The sequence below is a fragment of the Panthera pardus genome, unplaced genomic scaffold (genome assembly GCF_024362965.1).
Source record: "Panthera pardus isolate Hobbes unplaced genomic scaffold, ASM2436296v1 HiC_scaffold_17, whole genome shotgun sequence".
In the NCBI taxonomy this organism is placed as follows: domain Eukaryota; kingdom Metazoa; phylum Chordata; class Mammalia; order Carnivora; family Felidae; genus Panthera; species Panthera pardus.
This window is the reverse complement of record NW_026526732.1, coordinates 55,697,937-55,713,601: the sequence shown is the minus strand read 5'-3', so window position 1 is coordinate 55,713,601 and position 15,665 is coordinate 55,697,937. Positions and strand designations below refer to the sequence as shown.

At 38.3% G+C, this 15,665-nt stretch overlaps 1 protein-coding gene across 3 annotated transcripts in view; it reads right to left on the bottom strand.

Annotated features, from left to right (window-relative positions):
* The window catches only part of ATG5 (autophagy related 5), a 128,187-nt gene extending 113,010 nt beyond the window's left edge, over positions 1-15,177 (bottom strand). The window contains exons 1-2 of one of the 3 annotated variants that reach the window (XM_053904612.1): positions 14,915-15,177; positions 6,207-6,372 (exon numbers count right to left, since the gene is read on the bottom strand). In XM_053904612.1, coding sequence (XP_053760587.1) covers positions 6,207-6,314 — 108 coding nt within the window. In that variant the 5' untranslated portion in view covers positions 6,315-6,372; positions 14,915-15,177. Of the gene's footprint in view, positions 1-6,206; positions 6,373-14,914 lie in introns of those variants that run through there. The other 2 variants (XM_019442994.2, XM_019442996.2) reach the window with 2 other exon arrangements.
* Between the last annotated feature and the right edge of the window lie 488 nt (positions 15,178-15,665).

Sequence of the window (15,665 nt, the reverse complement as noted above, 5' to 3'; positions counted from 1 at the left end):
GGAAGAAATCAAACTTTCACTATTTGCAGACAACATGACACTCTATGTAAAAACCTGAAAGACTCCACCAAAAAATTGCTAGAACTGATACATGAATTCAGTGAAGTCGCAGTATATAAAATCAACGTACAGAAATCTGTGGCTTTTCTATACACCAATAATGAAGCAGCAGAAAGAGAAATCAAGGAATCGATCCCATTTGCAACTGCATCAAAAACCACAAGACACCTAGGAATAAATCTAACCAGAGGTAAAAGATCTGTACTGTGAAAACTATAGAACACTTGTGAAAGAAATTGAAGACACAAAGAAATGGAAAAGCATCCCAAGCTCATGGAATGGAAGAACACTGTTAAAATGTCTATACTACCCAAAGCAATCTACACATTTAATGCAATCCCTATCAAAATACCACCACATTTTTCACAGAGCTAGAACAATCCTAAAATTTAAATGGAACCACAAAAGACCCAGAATAGCCAAAGCAATCTTGAAAAAGAAAATAAAAGCCAGAGGCATCATGATTCCAGACTTCAACTTATATTACAAAGCAATAGTGATCAAGACGATACAGCATTGGCACCAAAACAGACTCACAGATCAGTGGAACAGAATAGAAAACCCAGAAACGGACCCACAACTATAGGGTCAACTAATCTTTTAGAAGCAGGAAAGAATATACAATGGGAAAAAAAGACTGTCTCTTCACCAAATGGTGCAGAGAAAACTGGGTAGTGACATGCAGAAGGATGAAACTGGACCACTTTCTTACACCACACATGAAAATAAATTCAAAATGAATGAAAGGGGCACCTGGGTGGCTCAGTCTAAGGTTAAGCGTCCAACTTCAGCTTGACTCATGAATTCATGGTTCTTGAGTTCGAGCCCCGCGTTGGGCTCTGCACTGACAGCTCAGAGCCTGGAGCCTTGCTTCGGATTCTGTGTCTCCCTCTCTCTCTGCCCCTCCCCTGCTTGTGCACTCTCTCTCTCAAAAATAAATAAATAACCATTTTTTAAAAACTCATTATCAAAATGAATGAAAGACCTAAACGTGAGACAAGAAACCATCAAAATCCTAGAGAACACAGGCAGCAACCTCTCTGATGTCAGCCATAGCAAATTCTTACTAGATACGTCTCCTGAGGTAAGGGAAACAAAAGCAAAAATAAACTTTTGGAACTTCATTCATCAAAATAAAAAGCTTCTGTACAGTGAAGGAAACAACAAGACTAAGAGGCAACCTTTGGAATGCGAAAAGATATTTGCAAATGACGTAACTGATAAAGGGTTAGTATCCAAAATCTATAACGAACTCATCAAACTCAATACCCAAAATACAAATAACCTACTTAAAAAATGTACAGAAGAAATGAATAGACATTTTTTCAAAGAAGACATCCAGATGGCCAACAGACACACGAAAAGATGCTCAACATCACATCATCAGGGAAATACAAATCAAAACTACAATAAGAGATCACCTCACATCTGTCAGAATAGGTAAAATTAACAACACAGGAAACAACAAGTGTTGGCAAGAATGCAGAAAAAGGAGAATACACTTACACTGTTGGTGGAAATGCAAACTGGTACAGCCACTCTGGAAAACAGTATGGAGGGTCCTCAAAAAGTTAAAAATAGAACTACCCTGCAACCCAGCAATTGCACTACCAGGTATTTACCCAAAAGTTACAAAAATACTGATTCGAAGGGACACATGCACCCTGATATCTACAGCAGCGCTATCAACAATAGCAAAGTATGTAAAGAATCCAAATGTCTATCAACTGATGACTAGATAAAAAAGATGTGGTATACATACACAATGGACTATTACTCGGCCACAAAAAAGAATGAAACTAGCTGTCTGCAACAACGTGAATTGAGCTTGAATGTATTATGCTAAGTGAAATAAGTCCATCAGAAAAAGACAAATAGCATATGATTTCACTCATTACGTGGAATTTAAGAAATGAAACAGATGAACATGAGGGGAAAAAAGAGAGAGGCAAATCATAAAACAGACTCTTAACTGTAGAGAACAAACTGAGGGTTGCTGGAGGGAGAGTGGACAGGGGGGATGGGTTAACTGGGTGATGGGGATTAAGCAGGGCACTTGTGATGAGTACTGGGTGTAGTATGTTAAGTGATGCATCACAAAATTCTACTACTGAAGCTAATATTATACTATATGTTAACTAACTGGAATTTAAATAAACTTAAAAAAGAAAAAAAAAATAAATTGTAGTCCCAACTAGGCTGTAGCAATGGGTATGGAAGAAACTGGCTAAATTTCAGAGATATTTGAGATGTAAAATCAGAGGATTAAGTTACTAACTGAATGTCAGGGATATGAGAGAATGAAGCAACAAAGGATGAGTCCTTTCTTAATTACTGGTGAGAATAATTAATTAGCTGGGTGACAGATCTACTTGCACAAATAGGAAGGGAGTACGGCAGATGACCAGGCTATCTGGAAGAAATGATGATGAGTCCAGTTTCAAACACTCAAAGTTTGAGTGTCTTCAAGACATCTCAGTGAGGATATACAGCAGACAGACATATAGGGACAGAACTCAGAGGAGAAAAATCTTGGGAGTTGTCAAGATGAAAATACTCAACAAGAGATTAAAATGGTGGCTCCAGGGGGGAAAGAGTGAAGTGGAGGGGGAAAAAAAAAGAAAAGTTCCAAGGTATGCCAACATTAAGGAAGAAGCAAAGGAGAAAGATCTGGCAAAGGAGACCAAAAAAAAAAAAACAAAAACAAACCAGAATAGTAGAAGCAAAACCAGGATTATGAGGCACTGCACAGCAAGAGAGAACAATGTCACAAAGTGGAGAAAACATCCAAATCAATAGCAAACACCACTGAGAGATCAAGCAAATGAAAATTCAAAAACAGACTCTAGGTTTGACAAAAAAGATGGCATCAGTGACTTTATCAAGAACAATTCTGTTGTAGTAGTGCGAAAATGTGATTACAGTAAGATAAGTGGAAGGTGGGAAGGAGACAATGAGTACAGACCACCTTTTTCCTAAGTCTGGCTGTGAAGGGAAAGCAAAAGGTTGAAAGAGAGATGGGGTCAACAGAAGGTGGTTTCAGGATAGGAAGGATTTAACATAATATAAATGCTGCAAAAAAAGGAGCTAGTAGGTAGAAGTTGAAAGTAAAATAAAGAGAGAAGGCAGGGGTAGAGGTAGGAGAATATCAGAAACCACCAGCTTCCTGAGAAGACTACAGATGGGATCCAGAGCAGATAGAAGGCTAGGGCTTGCCTAGGAGGAAGAACACCTCTTCCATTAAAACAAGAAGGAGAAGTCAGTATGTGTGAATGCAGATATGTTTAGGAGATTTGGTGACAGAAGGTTAAGAAATCAAGAAGTGAGGTCACCTCTTAAGAGTGAAAAATAAGGTCAGGCCTCAGAGAAATAGAGGAGAAGAATAGAGAAAGCTTACTAAGGAAACATATAAGGACTGCTCTGTAATGTTTACAGTCCACTCAGATTTATGACCATATGCCTAATTGCATGATTTTTGTAACAAGTCACGAAATATGAATGCAAATTAGTATTATGTTTTCATATTAATCTAAACGAAAAGCAACAGTTTAAATGAATACAACAGCAACAACAGAATGAAAGACTGCCTAGTTTCCAACAAATTTCCTTCCTTATATTCCCTGCAAAATATATAATTCTCTGACATAGATATGGGATGTAGGCTGAAAGGAGATTTATGCAGAGGTAATAAATCAAAATGCAGAAATAAACAGGAATATATTTAACATTAATATTCTTTTCCAATGGCAAAGACTCTTTGAATAATAATTTAGTTTATAAATGTGGTAGAAATAGATAATTTAAAATCTAGTTTCTAAGAAATAAGGAATGAATGTTATAAAAAGAAAAGTGTAGGGATGCCTGGCTGGCTCAGTCCATGGAGCATGCGACTCTTGATCTCAGGGTTGTAGTTCAAGACCTACACTGGGTATAGGGATTACTTAAAAATAAAATCTTTAAAAAAATAATAAAACAAAACAAAACAAAACAAAGTATATTCCCATTCACCTATCCTTATCACACATCCACTTCAACATGAGTGGACTTTTCAGGCCATGCTAACAATCCTGTTATATCACTCACCTGAGTTTTGAGAATGTCTAGGAAAGAGGTATACTGGCCCTCAGGCTATGTATTTTTACCTCATTTTATCCAGGATCTTTAAAATGTTATCATTATTATAAACCAAAGCAATTAAAAATATTCAAGCTTAATTTACAACCACAACACGTGAACTAAAACCATACTGTCACTGCCATTCTCACCTATAATTCTAAGACTAACCATGTTTTTGTATATTTTCTTCCCATATGTATTAACTTATGCTTAAGTATGTATGTATTTAAAGAGCAAAATCTAGATTATGCTACATGATTTTCAACTGTAGTTTTTGTTTAAAATGTATATATGCCTGTCAACCAACACTTTTCAAAAACATAATCATAATTACTACATGAGTTTCTTTTGGGTGAAAAATTAGGGCAAAATACATTAAAAAAGAACAATTATCAATTAGACAAAACAATTTTCTTCCTCCTACAGATATCCCCAATACTTGCTGCCATTTTCAATTCAATTAGAAACTGTTGGAAAACAACTTACACTCTACTCTCACAACAATCTTTTCATCTTTAACAGATTCATATACAAAGAAGGAGAAATACTGTAGTCTTTAGATTTTTTTAACTGCAGAATGCTGTCAACCATCATATTCTGATTTCAAAGTAAACAGACTGAAATTACATTTCTCATTTTTGCCACTTTGACCAATGAGACACACACTCCTTTGTTTAGATACTATTAGAAAGCTGCCTAAGGTGAAGAGCTTGAATTAAAATAACAGAAACTAATTTGGAAATAAAACATAAGTGATATCCTAACCCATATCACAGAAGAAGCAAAAAAAAAAAAAAATACATCTAACAAGTGAAATTCTTCCAAAAATAAACTGTGACCACATTTTGTTTTTTTACTATGGAAGTTCTTCTAAAGGCAGAAAGGAAAACTGTTAAGATTTCCAAAGTTAAAATGACTTAAATGCATATATTCAGTTATGATAAGCTGAGTACTAGTAACAAAAAGCTGCCTGATTTCTCTGAAATTATATTCAGTGAGAAAACCCACAGAGAAATATAAAACAAAATCCCAACATAAATGCATGAGGTTTTCACGCACTGAGTGACCACTACTTGCATGACCTATGCCAGATGCTGAGGAGACACAAAGGCAAATGACACCGCTCCTGTATCCAAATAGTGAATGAGCTGGCTCCTTAAGTGGCTTCCTCCACCAGCCTGACTTCCCATGGCTAGAGCAGGCTATGGAGCAGTGCTACCTCTCACACAGACAAGAAACAAAGCAAAGGGCAAGCTTTACTCATGTGAAACAAGAAAGTCCAACACCACAAATACATTTCCACTTTTCCAGATCCCCCTAGGTACACAATATTCTGTCTATCTGCGACAAAACGAAAATAATGACAACTGAGAACGTCTTTGCTGTTTAGGGCCTGAATACTCTGTAAAAAGGCAAAGTATTATTATCTCTGACTGACAGATACATATGTTTGGATTATACATGCGCTTAGAGAAGGAAAAAAAGCAGGCCAAAATCAGAAGACACTTGATACTGTTTTTTTAGAACAGATAATGACACTAATTCAAACCTACAAGTCTACATACAGTAATCTGTTATTAAATAATATGTTTTATATAATACATATTAGCTTATCAACAGATAAAAACACACATTATATATTCACTGAGCTATAAAAAAGAATTTGATAGTTGCTTGGAGCCACTTAAATACAGAAGAATCAAATCTGAACCTATTATTTTCAAAATAACTCCTATAGCACATAACTTACGATTCCATTAGCACAAATTATATACATATATATTCATGAAAAAAGAATGTCAGGAAGGTCCCAGAGCAACACATCAACAGTGATTTTTCCTCCCTCTGGATAGTAGGATTAGAGGTAATTTTTTATTTCCTTCCCTTTGTTGATCTGTGTTTTCTCATTTTTTTCCATAATAAGTACTAATTGTATATAAAATGTTGGATAACAGCCGTTAGGTTCTTAGAGTTTATTTACAAAAATGGACAAAGTTAGATATCCCATTTTCTACCATCAACATACTTACATAATATGGTTCTGCCTCCCGTTCAGTTATCTCATCCTGATACAGGGTGAAGCAAGTTGGAATTCGCCCAAACCATACATCTCGAAGCACATCTTTGTCATCTGTCATTCTTCCAGTGGGTAAAGCAGTGCATATAGGCTAAATTCTTTTTTCACCCAAAGCCACACTGAAAATAAAATGAAGAGCATTAGTCAGATCCTTGCAAAGATAAATGAACCTGCTCTAAAACAAAGATTCTAGGAAAAAACTGAATGCCATAAAGATTTTTCATTTCAAAAAACTTGTGCGATCAGCATTCTTAAGAATGAATGCAAAATCAGTACACCGAATTCTAAATGCAGAGCTATTATTTATTTAAAAGGATCAGAGAAGTGAGCAGTTCACAATTATGTATGCTAACTTATGCAACTAATGAACCACAGCCAAAGTGAAGCTATACTTGTATCATTCTCTCAAGTCCCAGGAGAGTCTATTGCTCATCTAAAGTGAAGTCTTCCCCTATCTTATGGTCTCTTATAGTCCAACTCTAAACTATTACCCCCACAATTATCCTTGCCCCACCTAATATATTCAACTTCTCCTACTCTGTCCAGATAGTTCACTCTTCCTGGGGAAAAAAAAGTCTCTCTCACCCTGGAAAAAAAAAAAAAAAAAAAAAGTTTGTACAGACCTATTTCTATTCTAAATTTCATCGTGTCCATGGTTTGATTCCACCAATATTTCCAGTCTTACTCATTACATTTCTTTTTACAAACCCTCTAGCAAGACTGGCAACTTAAATACCTTGTTCTCTACTATTCCCCCTGACAAATATGTTCATCTCTCACCTGTTCAAATCCTACCCACTCTGCAAACCCAGCTCACAATCCTCTGCCCCAATCAGTAGTAAATGCTTCTACTCTGAACTTAAAATATTCCCTATACCACACATATAGCACTAAAACCACACACTGAAATAGTCTGGGTATGACAGAGGAACATGGCTTTTGACCTATGTAATATCCAAGTGTCTTCCAGCACTAATATTCCACAACTAGGTAACAATACAATATGCCATATGAGTAAATGCAGAATCGATCCTGTTGGTACCTGAGTAATGAGACTCAATATCCTTGTATTCATATATTTATTTATATATATCCTATCTTTCGTAGGTTGGCATATCCTTTGGAGACATTTAAAATAACCATATTAATTTAGCCAAATACCAATTACTAACACTGAACTGTTATTCAAGGAGCTTTTTCTCTCTTTTCTCATCCACTGACCAACACCAAGTACATCAAGACTGCCATAATTTATTAGTCAAAGACAGAAAACCTCAAGTAGAGTTCTGAATCTTGTATCACTATACTTAGATGTGCCTTGGAGGTCAAATGGATGCAATGTTACCTACAGGTAAATAAACTGAAAGAGGTGAAAAACTCTGTCCAACCTTACAAGAGCACTAAATAACAGTCAAACCAGCATAAACATTACAAGACCACTAAGTAACAGTGAAACCAGGAGAACAACTCTGGTCACAGTTATTGAACGAGTCTAGTGCTCTTTCCAACATATAACAATGTTTTAATTTTTACTGACATATATCCATAAAAGTCACCATTTTAAGCAAATGATACAAGCATTCACACTTCATATAATTCTACCCTGATAGGCTTCAAATTCAAACAATACACTGAGTTTCTCTGCAGAAAATTCCCAAGTTTACAAATCACATACAATTAGCTCACTGAAAACAGAAAACATCTCACTACCGCCTGACTATATTAATACTTCATTCTTTGTGAATAAATTTACTGGTGACAGGAAATAACGAGATCTAAGTGATGGCAAATAAGTAAATCTAAAGTTGAATCTAATACAAGGTGATAAGCAGTGGTTTCTGTAACCATGATACACCCAATTAACCATTAGCTACAACTTCAATTCCTCTCTTGCCTACAAAAAAAATGAGGCAAAGAGCTACTTTCCTAAAAGATTTTAAAACCATTTAAATACAATGTCAAAGTTGAAAGTCACTACCAATATTGTCACACTGGATAATTTTTCTGCCTCAGAAAAAACAGGTGGACAGTATAATTCAAAAGAAAATGAAAAATTAAAATGGGTACAGCCACCTAAGGAAAGGCTATTTCTACAAGTACTTCCCTTCTCTCCAGCCACTGTCCTCTCAAGAACGAGTAATAATCTGATTTGTCAGATTCCAAGACACCATTTGAACCTTGTTTATTAACAGGCAGGGGTCACCATAAGCACAAATATCATGCATTTAGGTATGGCTTCCTCCTCTCCCCTCTACTCTGCCATTGACCATGCTGCTATTTCTTCCCATGTCATGTTCTTCTGCTTCTTCATGTGTCAGGAACAACAGAAAGAAATGGCAAATGTCTCTCTTTTCTCTTTGTTTCTGGGAGACTCTGCGCAACAGTGATAGAAGCATGGGCTTATCTTTTACTGGTTCTGTACCTAAAATTCAACTGCAGAATTTTGGTAAACTGGGCTGAAACAGAAGACTTTACCAAAGTTCTGAGGTAAGATTTTAGGTACAAAACTGGTCAAAGATCAATCAGCATCTTATTTCCCATATACCATTGTTTCTTATGTATATATTCCTTGCAGGACCTCAAGGGAAGAACTAACTGAGCCAAAGCAGCTGAAGTATAATGTGGTAGTCAATACAAATTTTCCAAACCATAGAAACTTCTAAACAGATTTACTGAAAACTTCAAATAAGGCAACTAACAGCCTCAGAATAGGTCTAAATTTATAGAATCATAAAATGTTAGTCTTTCAATATTAATAAACATTCATCTATGATGAATTATATAAGCATGCAAATACACTTAACTAAAAAATGTGCCAAAAAACTAGCTGATAACATGGATAAAACTAAAGGATGCGAATATTCAATCATCTTTTTATTCAAACAAAATTTTTTTAACGTTTATTTACTTTTGGAGAGAGAGAGTGAGAGAGAGACTTGGGGAGGGTCAGAGAGAGAGAGGGAGACACAGAATCCGAAGCAGGCTCCAGGCTCTAAGCTGTCAGCACAGAGCCCAATGCGGGACTCGAACTCATGAACCACAAGTTCATGATTTGAGCTGAAGTCGGAATCTTAACCAACTGAGCCACCTAGGTTTCCCTCAATCATCCTTTTTAAAATAGAGGCAGAAAAATCAAAATTTAACTCTTGAGAGGCACTACAATGTGGTAGTAGTACATTCAAAATGTAGAATATGGAGTCAGATTGCCTGGATTCACTTTATCACTTACTCTGTGACCTCAAGTTAGTCCAACTTCTCTGTGTCTCCATCTTCTCATCCGTAAAATGTGAATAACAGCACTTACCCCATAAAACACATATGATAATTAAATTGATACACGTAAAGCACTTAGAATAATGCCTCTAATATAGTACTATGAAGTGTCTATCATAATTTACAGAACAAGAGCATGTCTCAGAATTGAACACTGCTATTAACACTCAGTACAGACTCAATAAATATTTGATCATTTGATATGCCCAGCTCTGTGGCAGGTGCTGAGAGCATATAAGATGATGATGGTAGTGATAATAACAATTACAACAACTTTTTAAAACCTCAGGCATTGTCCAGAAGATACTGTCTCCTAATTTACTAAACATACCATGCACTTTCATATCTTTTCCATGGCTTTCCTCACGCTGGTGGTTCCTGACCCTAAAGTAGCCTTCCCTACCTTATCTTCTGACTTAAATATCCTTTAGGACCCAACTCAAAATAACCCTTTATGAATAACTCAGGTAAAACCTCTCTTTCCTCACTGCACTCTTACTTTTCCTCTACTACAATACTTACAGGCTTAGAGTAAAGATTTTTGGGGCGCCCGGGTGGCTCAGTTGGCTGAGCATCCAACTTCAGCTCAGGTCACGATCTTGTGGTTCACGGGTGCAAGCCTCACATAGGGAAAAAGCACAGAGCCTTATCTGGATCTTCTGTCCCCCTCTCTCTGCCCCCCCCCCCACCACTTTTGCTCTCTCAAAAATAATTAAAACATTAAAAAAATTTTTTATCTCTGATTTCCAATCTCATATTCTTTCATTTATGTCATACCAGTTGCCAACATGCCTTCCAATTCCAAATGCCCATAGTTATAATTAAGTGCTATTTTATGAAAGCTTTCATAATGGAGGAAGGTAGAAAGGGAGAAGAAAAATATTAATATATCTTATAGTGTTCAGAGAACTGAAAAGATATGGAACTTGAAGAATGGACAGAATATAGAAGAATGAATATATACAGAACGGGTAGAATATTCCATAGACAGAATACAGAATAAAGACAAATATTACAAGTAGGGCAAAAGAACATCAACAGAGGCAGAAAATGTGCAAAAGCGATATGTGTACCAATTTTTTAGGAAACTTTGAGTAGTAGATAATGAAAGAGCTGACACTGAGACATGTTTTAGTATCACCTGTGATCCTAGGCAAGTCACATTTCCTTATCTATAAAATTCACCAGGTTGTTCTAGGGGGGAAAACATCTACAAAGTGTTTGACATGGTACTGGACACATAGTAAGTGCTGGGAAATAAAAGCAATTATTATACCTTTAATGTCAAATCTGTAAATGTAAAATAAGACTAGATCATGAAGCATACCAAACAGAAGACTGTGGGTTCTCAATTTCATCCAACCCACAAAGCCTGTAAGGTTTGATAATAGTGAAATAAAAACAATTACCTAGTAGTACACAAAAGGAGATCCCACCTCCGAGAGAGGGTAGGCAGAAAGGAATTTCAGCACTAAGGCATATAATAATGAGTGCCTGGCCTAGACTCGTAGTAGTAGACGGATAAGAGACAGATAAGAAGTCTTTCCAAGGAAGAATGAATAGAAGGTGATGAAAAACTGGCTGAGGGATAAAGAACAAAGACAGGGAAGATTTAAATGCTGACAGCAAGCGATACAGATAAATAGTTAAGGGGTTTGAAATCAGACTGACATGGGTTTACACCCAGACTTCCAGCTATAAGCTGTGTGTCCTAGCATAACAAACCTGACATCTTTGAACCTATTTGTAAATTGAAGATAATTTTAATTTCACAGGGCTGTTGGGTGTTTAGTACCTGGTAACCACTCAATAAATGGCATATGCATTTAATACATGGTTTCTTCATGCGTCCTTGTCCAGACAGTTTAAACTCCTTTGCTCCTCTTTGGTCAATTCTCAACCCTCTTTTTTTTTTAATTTTTTTTAATGTTTATTTTTGAGAGAGAGAGAGAGAAAGACAGAGTTTGAGTGGGCAAAGTGTAGAGAGAGAGGGAGACACAGAATCCAAAGCAGGGTCCAAGCTCCGAGCTGTCAGCACAGAGCCCGATTCGGGGCTCGAACTCACTAACTGTGAGATCATGACGAAGTCCGACGCTTAACCAGCTGAGCCACCCAGGTGCCCCCTCAATCCTCTTTTAAGAGTCAGCTTAACATCAGCTTTTCGAGAAGCTTTCCACTAAGCAATCTCCCATCTAATTACTTCTATAATAGCATGTTACAACCATGCATTGCAGTTATGTTTATCTTATCCACCTCTTGCCCCTCCCCACATTGAACTGTGAGTTCACCAACAGCAGAAATGGAGTCATATTTACTTTGAATCCTCAATACTGGCATAACTAGCACATAGCAGAATCTGGAAATTTTATTAAACGATTGGAAAATATAGAAAATTCATAAACTGGAAAGTTATACTAGCTACTTAAGAAACTTTTCCAGCTAAACTCTTCTCCAAATCAGTATAATCACACTTTAAATTTGGAAAATTGCAGGGGTGCCTGGGTGGCTCGGTTGGTTGGGCGTCTGACTCTGGATTTCTGCTTAGGTCATGATCTCGAGGTTCATGGGACTGAGCCCTGCATCAGCGCGGAACCTGCTTAGGATTCTCTCCCTCTTGCTCTCTTTCTGCCCCTTCCCCGCTCGCACACCGCATGCGTGCCCATTCTGTGTGTGTCTCTCTCTCAAAATAAATAAACTTTAAATTCAGCAAACTTCCTTATTTTACAAGAATATTTTCCCCTCTCAAACATACACTACACTATCATCAACCATGCATCCAACTGGAAGGCAATGTTTTGGAAGCACACAAATCACAACCCATCACACAGTCTACTAGAAGCAAGCTCTGGAGGACAGGGGCTACTTCCTGACTGCTGCATTCTCTGCAACTAATTCAAAGCCTGGAACAAAGCAGGTGCCCAGCCAACAACATTTAGCAAACAGCACAATATGATACAGGTATAATGTACAATTATTAGTCTCTTTCACACCACAAACCAAGAAAGGCTAACCTATTACCTGGAGCTATTCTGCTGAAAAAATCCCCAACTACCTAGAAATTACTTAAAATATCAAATAACTATTAGTAGTAAATTTGAAAACATCTAAAAATAATCTATGCTGGCTGGTCTCCTTTTAAATTCATGAACACTAACCTCAAAAGTAGGCCCTGAGTACTGGCCAGTGTTCCTACATTTCTCTAGTCCATTTATTCTCCCACATCCTAGAGCACCATTTCATATCCCCTCTCTCCTCTAATTTTCATATCTCCTTCCTCACTCTCTTGCAACTAATGAACTGGCTTTCTATTTCCTTCTATCCTGTTACTAAGGATCAGTGGTTATCAAGGGTTTGAATGAATGGCCCAATTCCATGGGGGAATAGTTCCTAAATCTCTCCAACTTCTTCCAAATGTTGAAGTGCACCTGGACTCAGTCCTTGAACTACATATTTGGAGATCTCCCATGGCTTTAAATATCATTTCTACAATAACAACTCCCCCATTTATGTCTTCAACCCAGACTTCTCTTCTGAACTCTAGTTTTATATATACCACACAATATTGACATTTCATTTGAAAATTTAGCATGTCCAAACAGAAAATGATTTCAGACCTTCCTTCCTCAGCTCCCTTGTTACTCTGTGGTCTTCCCCAAATCACTAAGTGGTAACTATTCTTTAGTTGCTAAGGCCATAAATCTTGGAGTCATCCTTGACCCTTCTTCATACCTGACTGCCCTAGCTGGGACACAAATCCAGAATCTGGCCATTTCTCACCATCTGCACTATTACCACACTGATTCATGGTACCTTAACCTTTCACCTGGATAAATGGCCTACTTTTGCCCTTGCTGCAGACAACATAGCAATCAGAAAGATCCCTCGAAACATGAGTCAGATCAATTTACTCCTTTACTCAAACCCTACCATCTCATCCAAAGTAAAAACTAAAGTTCTTACAAAGGCCTACAAGGTGGTATATGACCTGGACCCATTCTGACCTGATTATCTACTCCTCTCCCTTTTTGCTCACTCAGTTCCAGCCAGACTAGCTGGTATGTTCGTTTGGGACTTTGCAGTAGGTCTGATGCCTCATTTCACTACATCCACATGAAACCCTTATCACTTTTAGGTCTCTGTTCAAATATCATGTTTTCTAAAGCCACCACTGCAATTTCCTACACAGGCCATCAACAGTCCTTGTTCTCCTTCATGACTTTATTTTTTCTCTCTAGCACTTTCACCACCTGACATATTTTTAAATTAATTTTTATATTAATGTCTTTCCCCTCACATGCTCAAAGTGAACTTCATGATGGCAAGAGTTTTATTATTTTATTCACTGTTTATTGTTTTATTTAGTTTTTGTTCAGTGCCTGGCACATAAGAGGCACTCAGTAGTTGTTAAATTAATAAAACAAACCTACACTTGAGGTATGGACATTATTCTAAACAGTCGGAGCCAGATAGTAGCATTCTGCTCATTTTCCCCCAATTTTAACCAGCATACCTTTGAAGATCATGGCACATGCTCAAATCTAGCATAAAACTCTAAAAATAAAATAAAATTCCCCTCAATTACTACCTTCAGCCCACTATCTTTATTTTCAAATTCTAAATTCAGCCAACAAATCCATCTATGCAAATCACAAACAATTAAGTTCAAATCCAAGGACCCAGTCCAAAAGACTCTTTGAGATTTATCAAGTGGATTCTGGAAGGCCTTGGAAGTTCAGTGATGTCTGACAGTCTTTGAGTTCTGACTGTCGCTTAAGACATGCTGTGTCTCACCAGAAAAAACTAGAACCAATCCAGTTTCCCTACGTTCCTCAAGTTTCAGGTAGGATTTCAAAATAATCCAAAGTATAAAGGATGTGAAAGTTCTTTGCCAACAGAAAACGACTTCGTTAGCACTAAATATTATTATTAAAATGAGATTTAACGAATGCCATCGAGAAGATAAACTGGAGAAAATACCCACCAAATTAGGACAGAATCAAAGTGCCTGTGAAATAATTATGATTTAAAAAACTATTCCACGAAAAATGCACGTCTTGAACTAAATAAACTCTAGAGCCTGCGACAAGACCCTAGGCTTCCTACTTTAGTAAGAAACTGACAGATTCCCGGAGAGAGATCACACAGGCTACACCCTCCGGCCTGCCCAAGGTCCCCGGGGGGCGGCATCTGGCCAACCCCACCTACCCCGGAGGAACCACCTTCACCAGCCACCGCCGCCCGGGGGAGCGCTCCTCTCGCCTACCACTCGCCCCTCCTTCTTACCACACCTACCTGGCACCTCCCCAACTCTTCTCCTCCGGGCATTTCCCCACCCTAGGGAGACGGAGACAGACAGACACACACACGCACACGCACACTCACACTCACCAGAAATGCCAGCTCCTTCTCCCGCTTCCTGCACCGATGAAGACGCTCGGATCCTGGGCTCTGGCAGGGCGGCGGCGCTGGCTGCTTGATACACTGTCCCGCAGAGGCGCGGGAGCCTGGAGTCCCAAGAGCCCGCGCAGCCGCAGAAGGCAGCGGCGTGGAGGTCGGTGCCGATCTCTGCTGCACTTCCGCCCACCGGTATCCTGCCAATACAACCCGCAGCGCCGCGGGGCCTTGGAAGCCCACAGCAAGTCCAGTCACCCTCGGCGCCCAGAGATGACGTCACCGAACCCACGTGGCCTGTGCCCCACCTTCCGCGTTACGCCCAACCCCGGGAGGAGGCGGGAGCTGCACTAGAGCATGCGCAGACGGAGCGGGGCGTGTGGCTTGGGGGTCGAACCTCTGGCAACTTTACAGCTAACTCCCTTTTTGGGGAGGCTCACGCCTTTTACATGGTTAGGTATTTCGAGAGGCTAATGTAACAGTACTGTAAAAACAGAGAGTTTCAAAAATACTGAGACCCTGCCTCATAGAGGTTGACCGCAGCATTCCCCTTTCCTGGCTTCGCAGAATAATAGTAATAAAATGTTGGTTATCAACGTGTTTTCTTATCTATTTTCTCACTTGATCTTCTTGATCTTCTCAATTTCGGCGGAATCACAACAGGGATTAATAGCCGTAGTTAACAGAGGAAGACTAAAACGCATGAGTACTGAAGTCCTCTATCCAAATCTATACTTTTTCTGTTTGT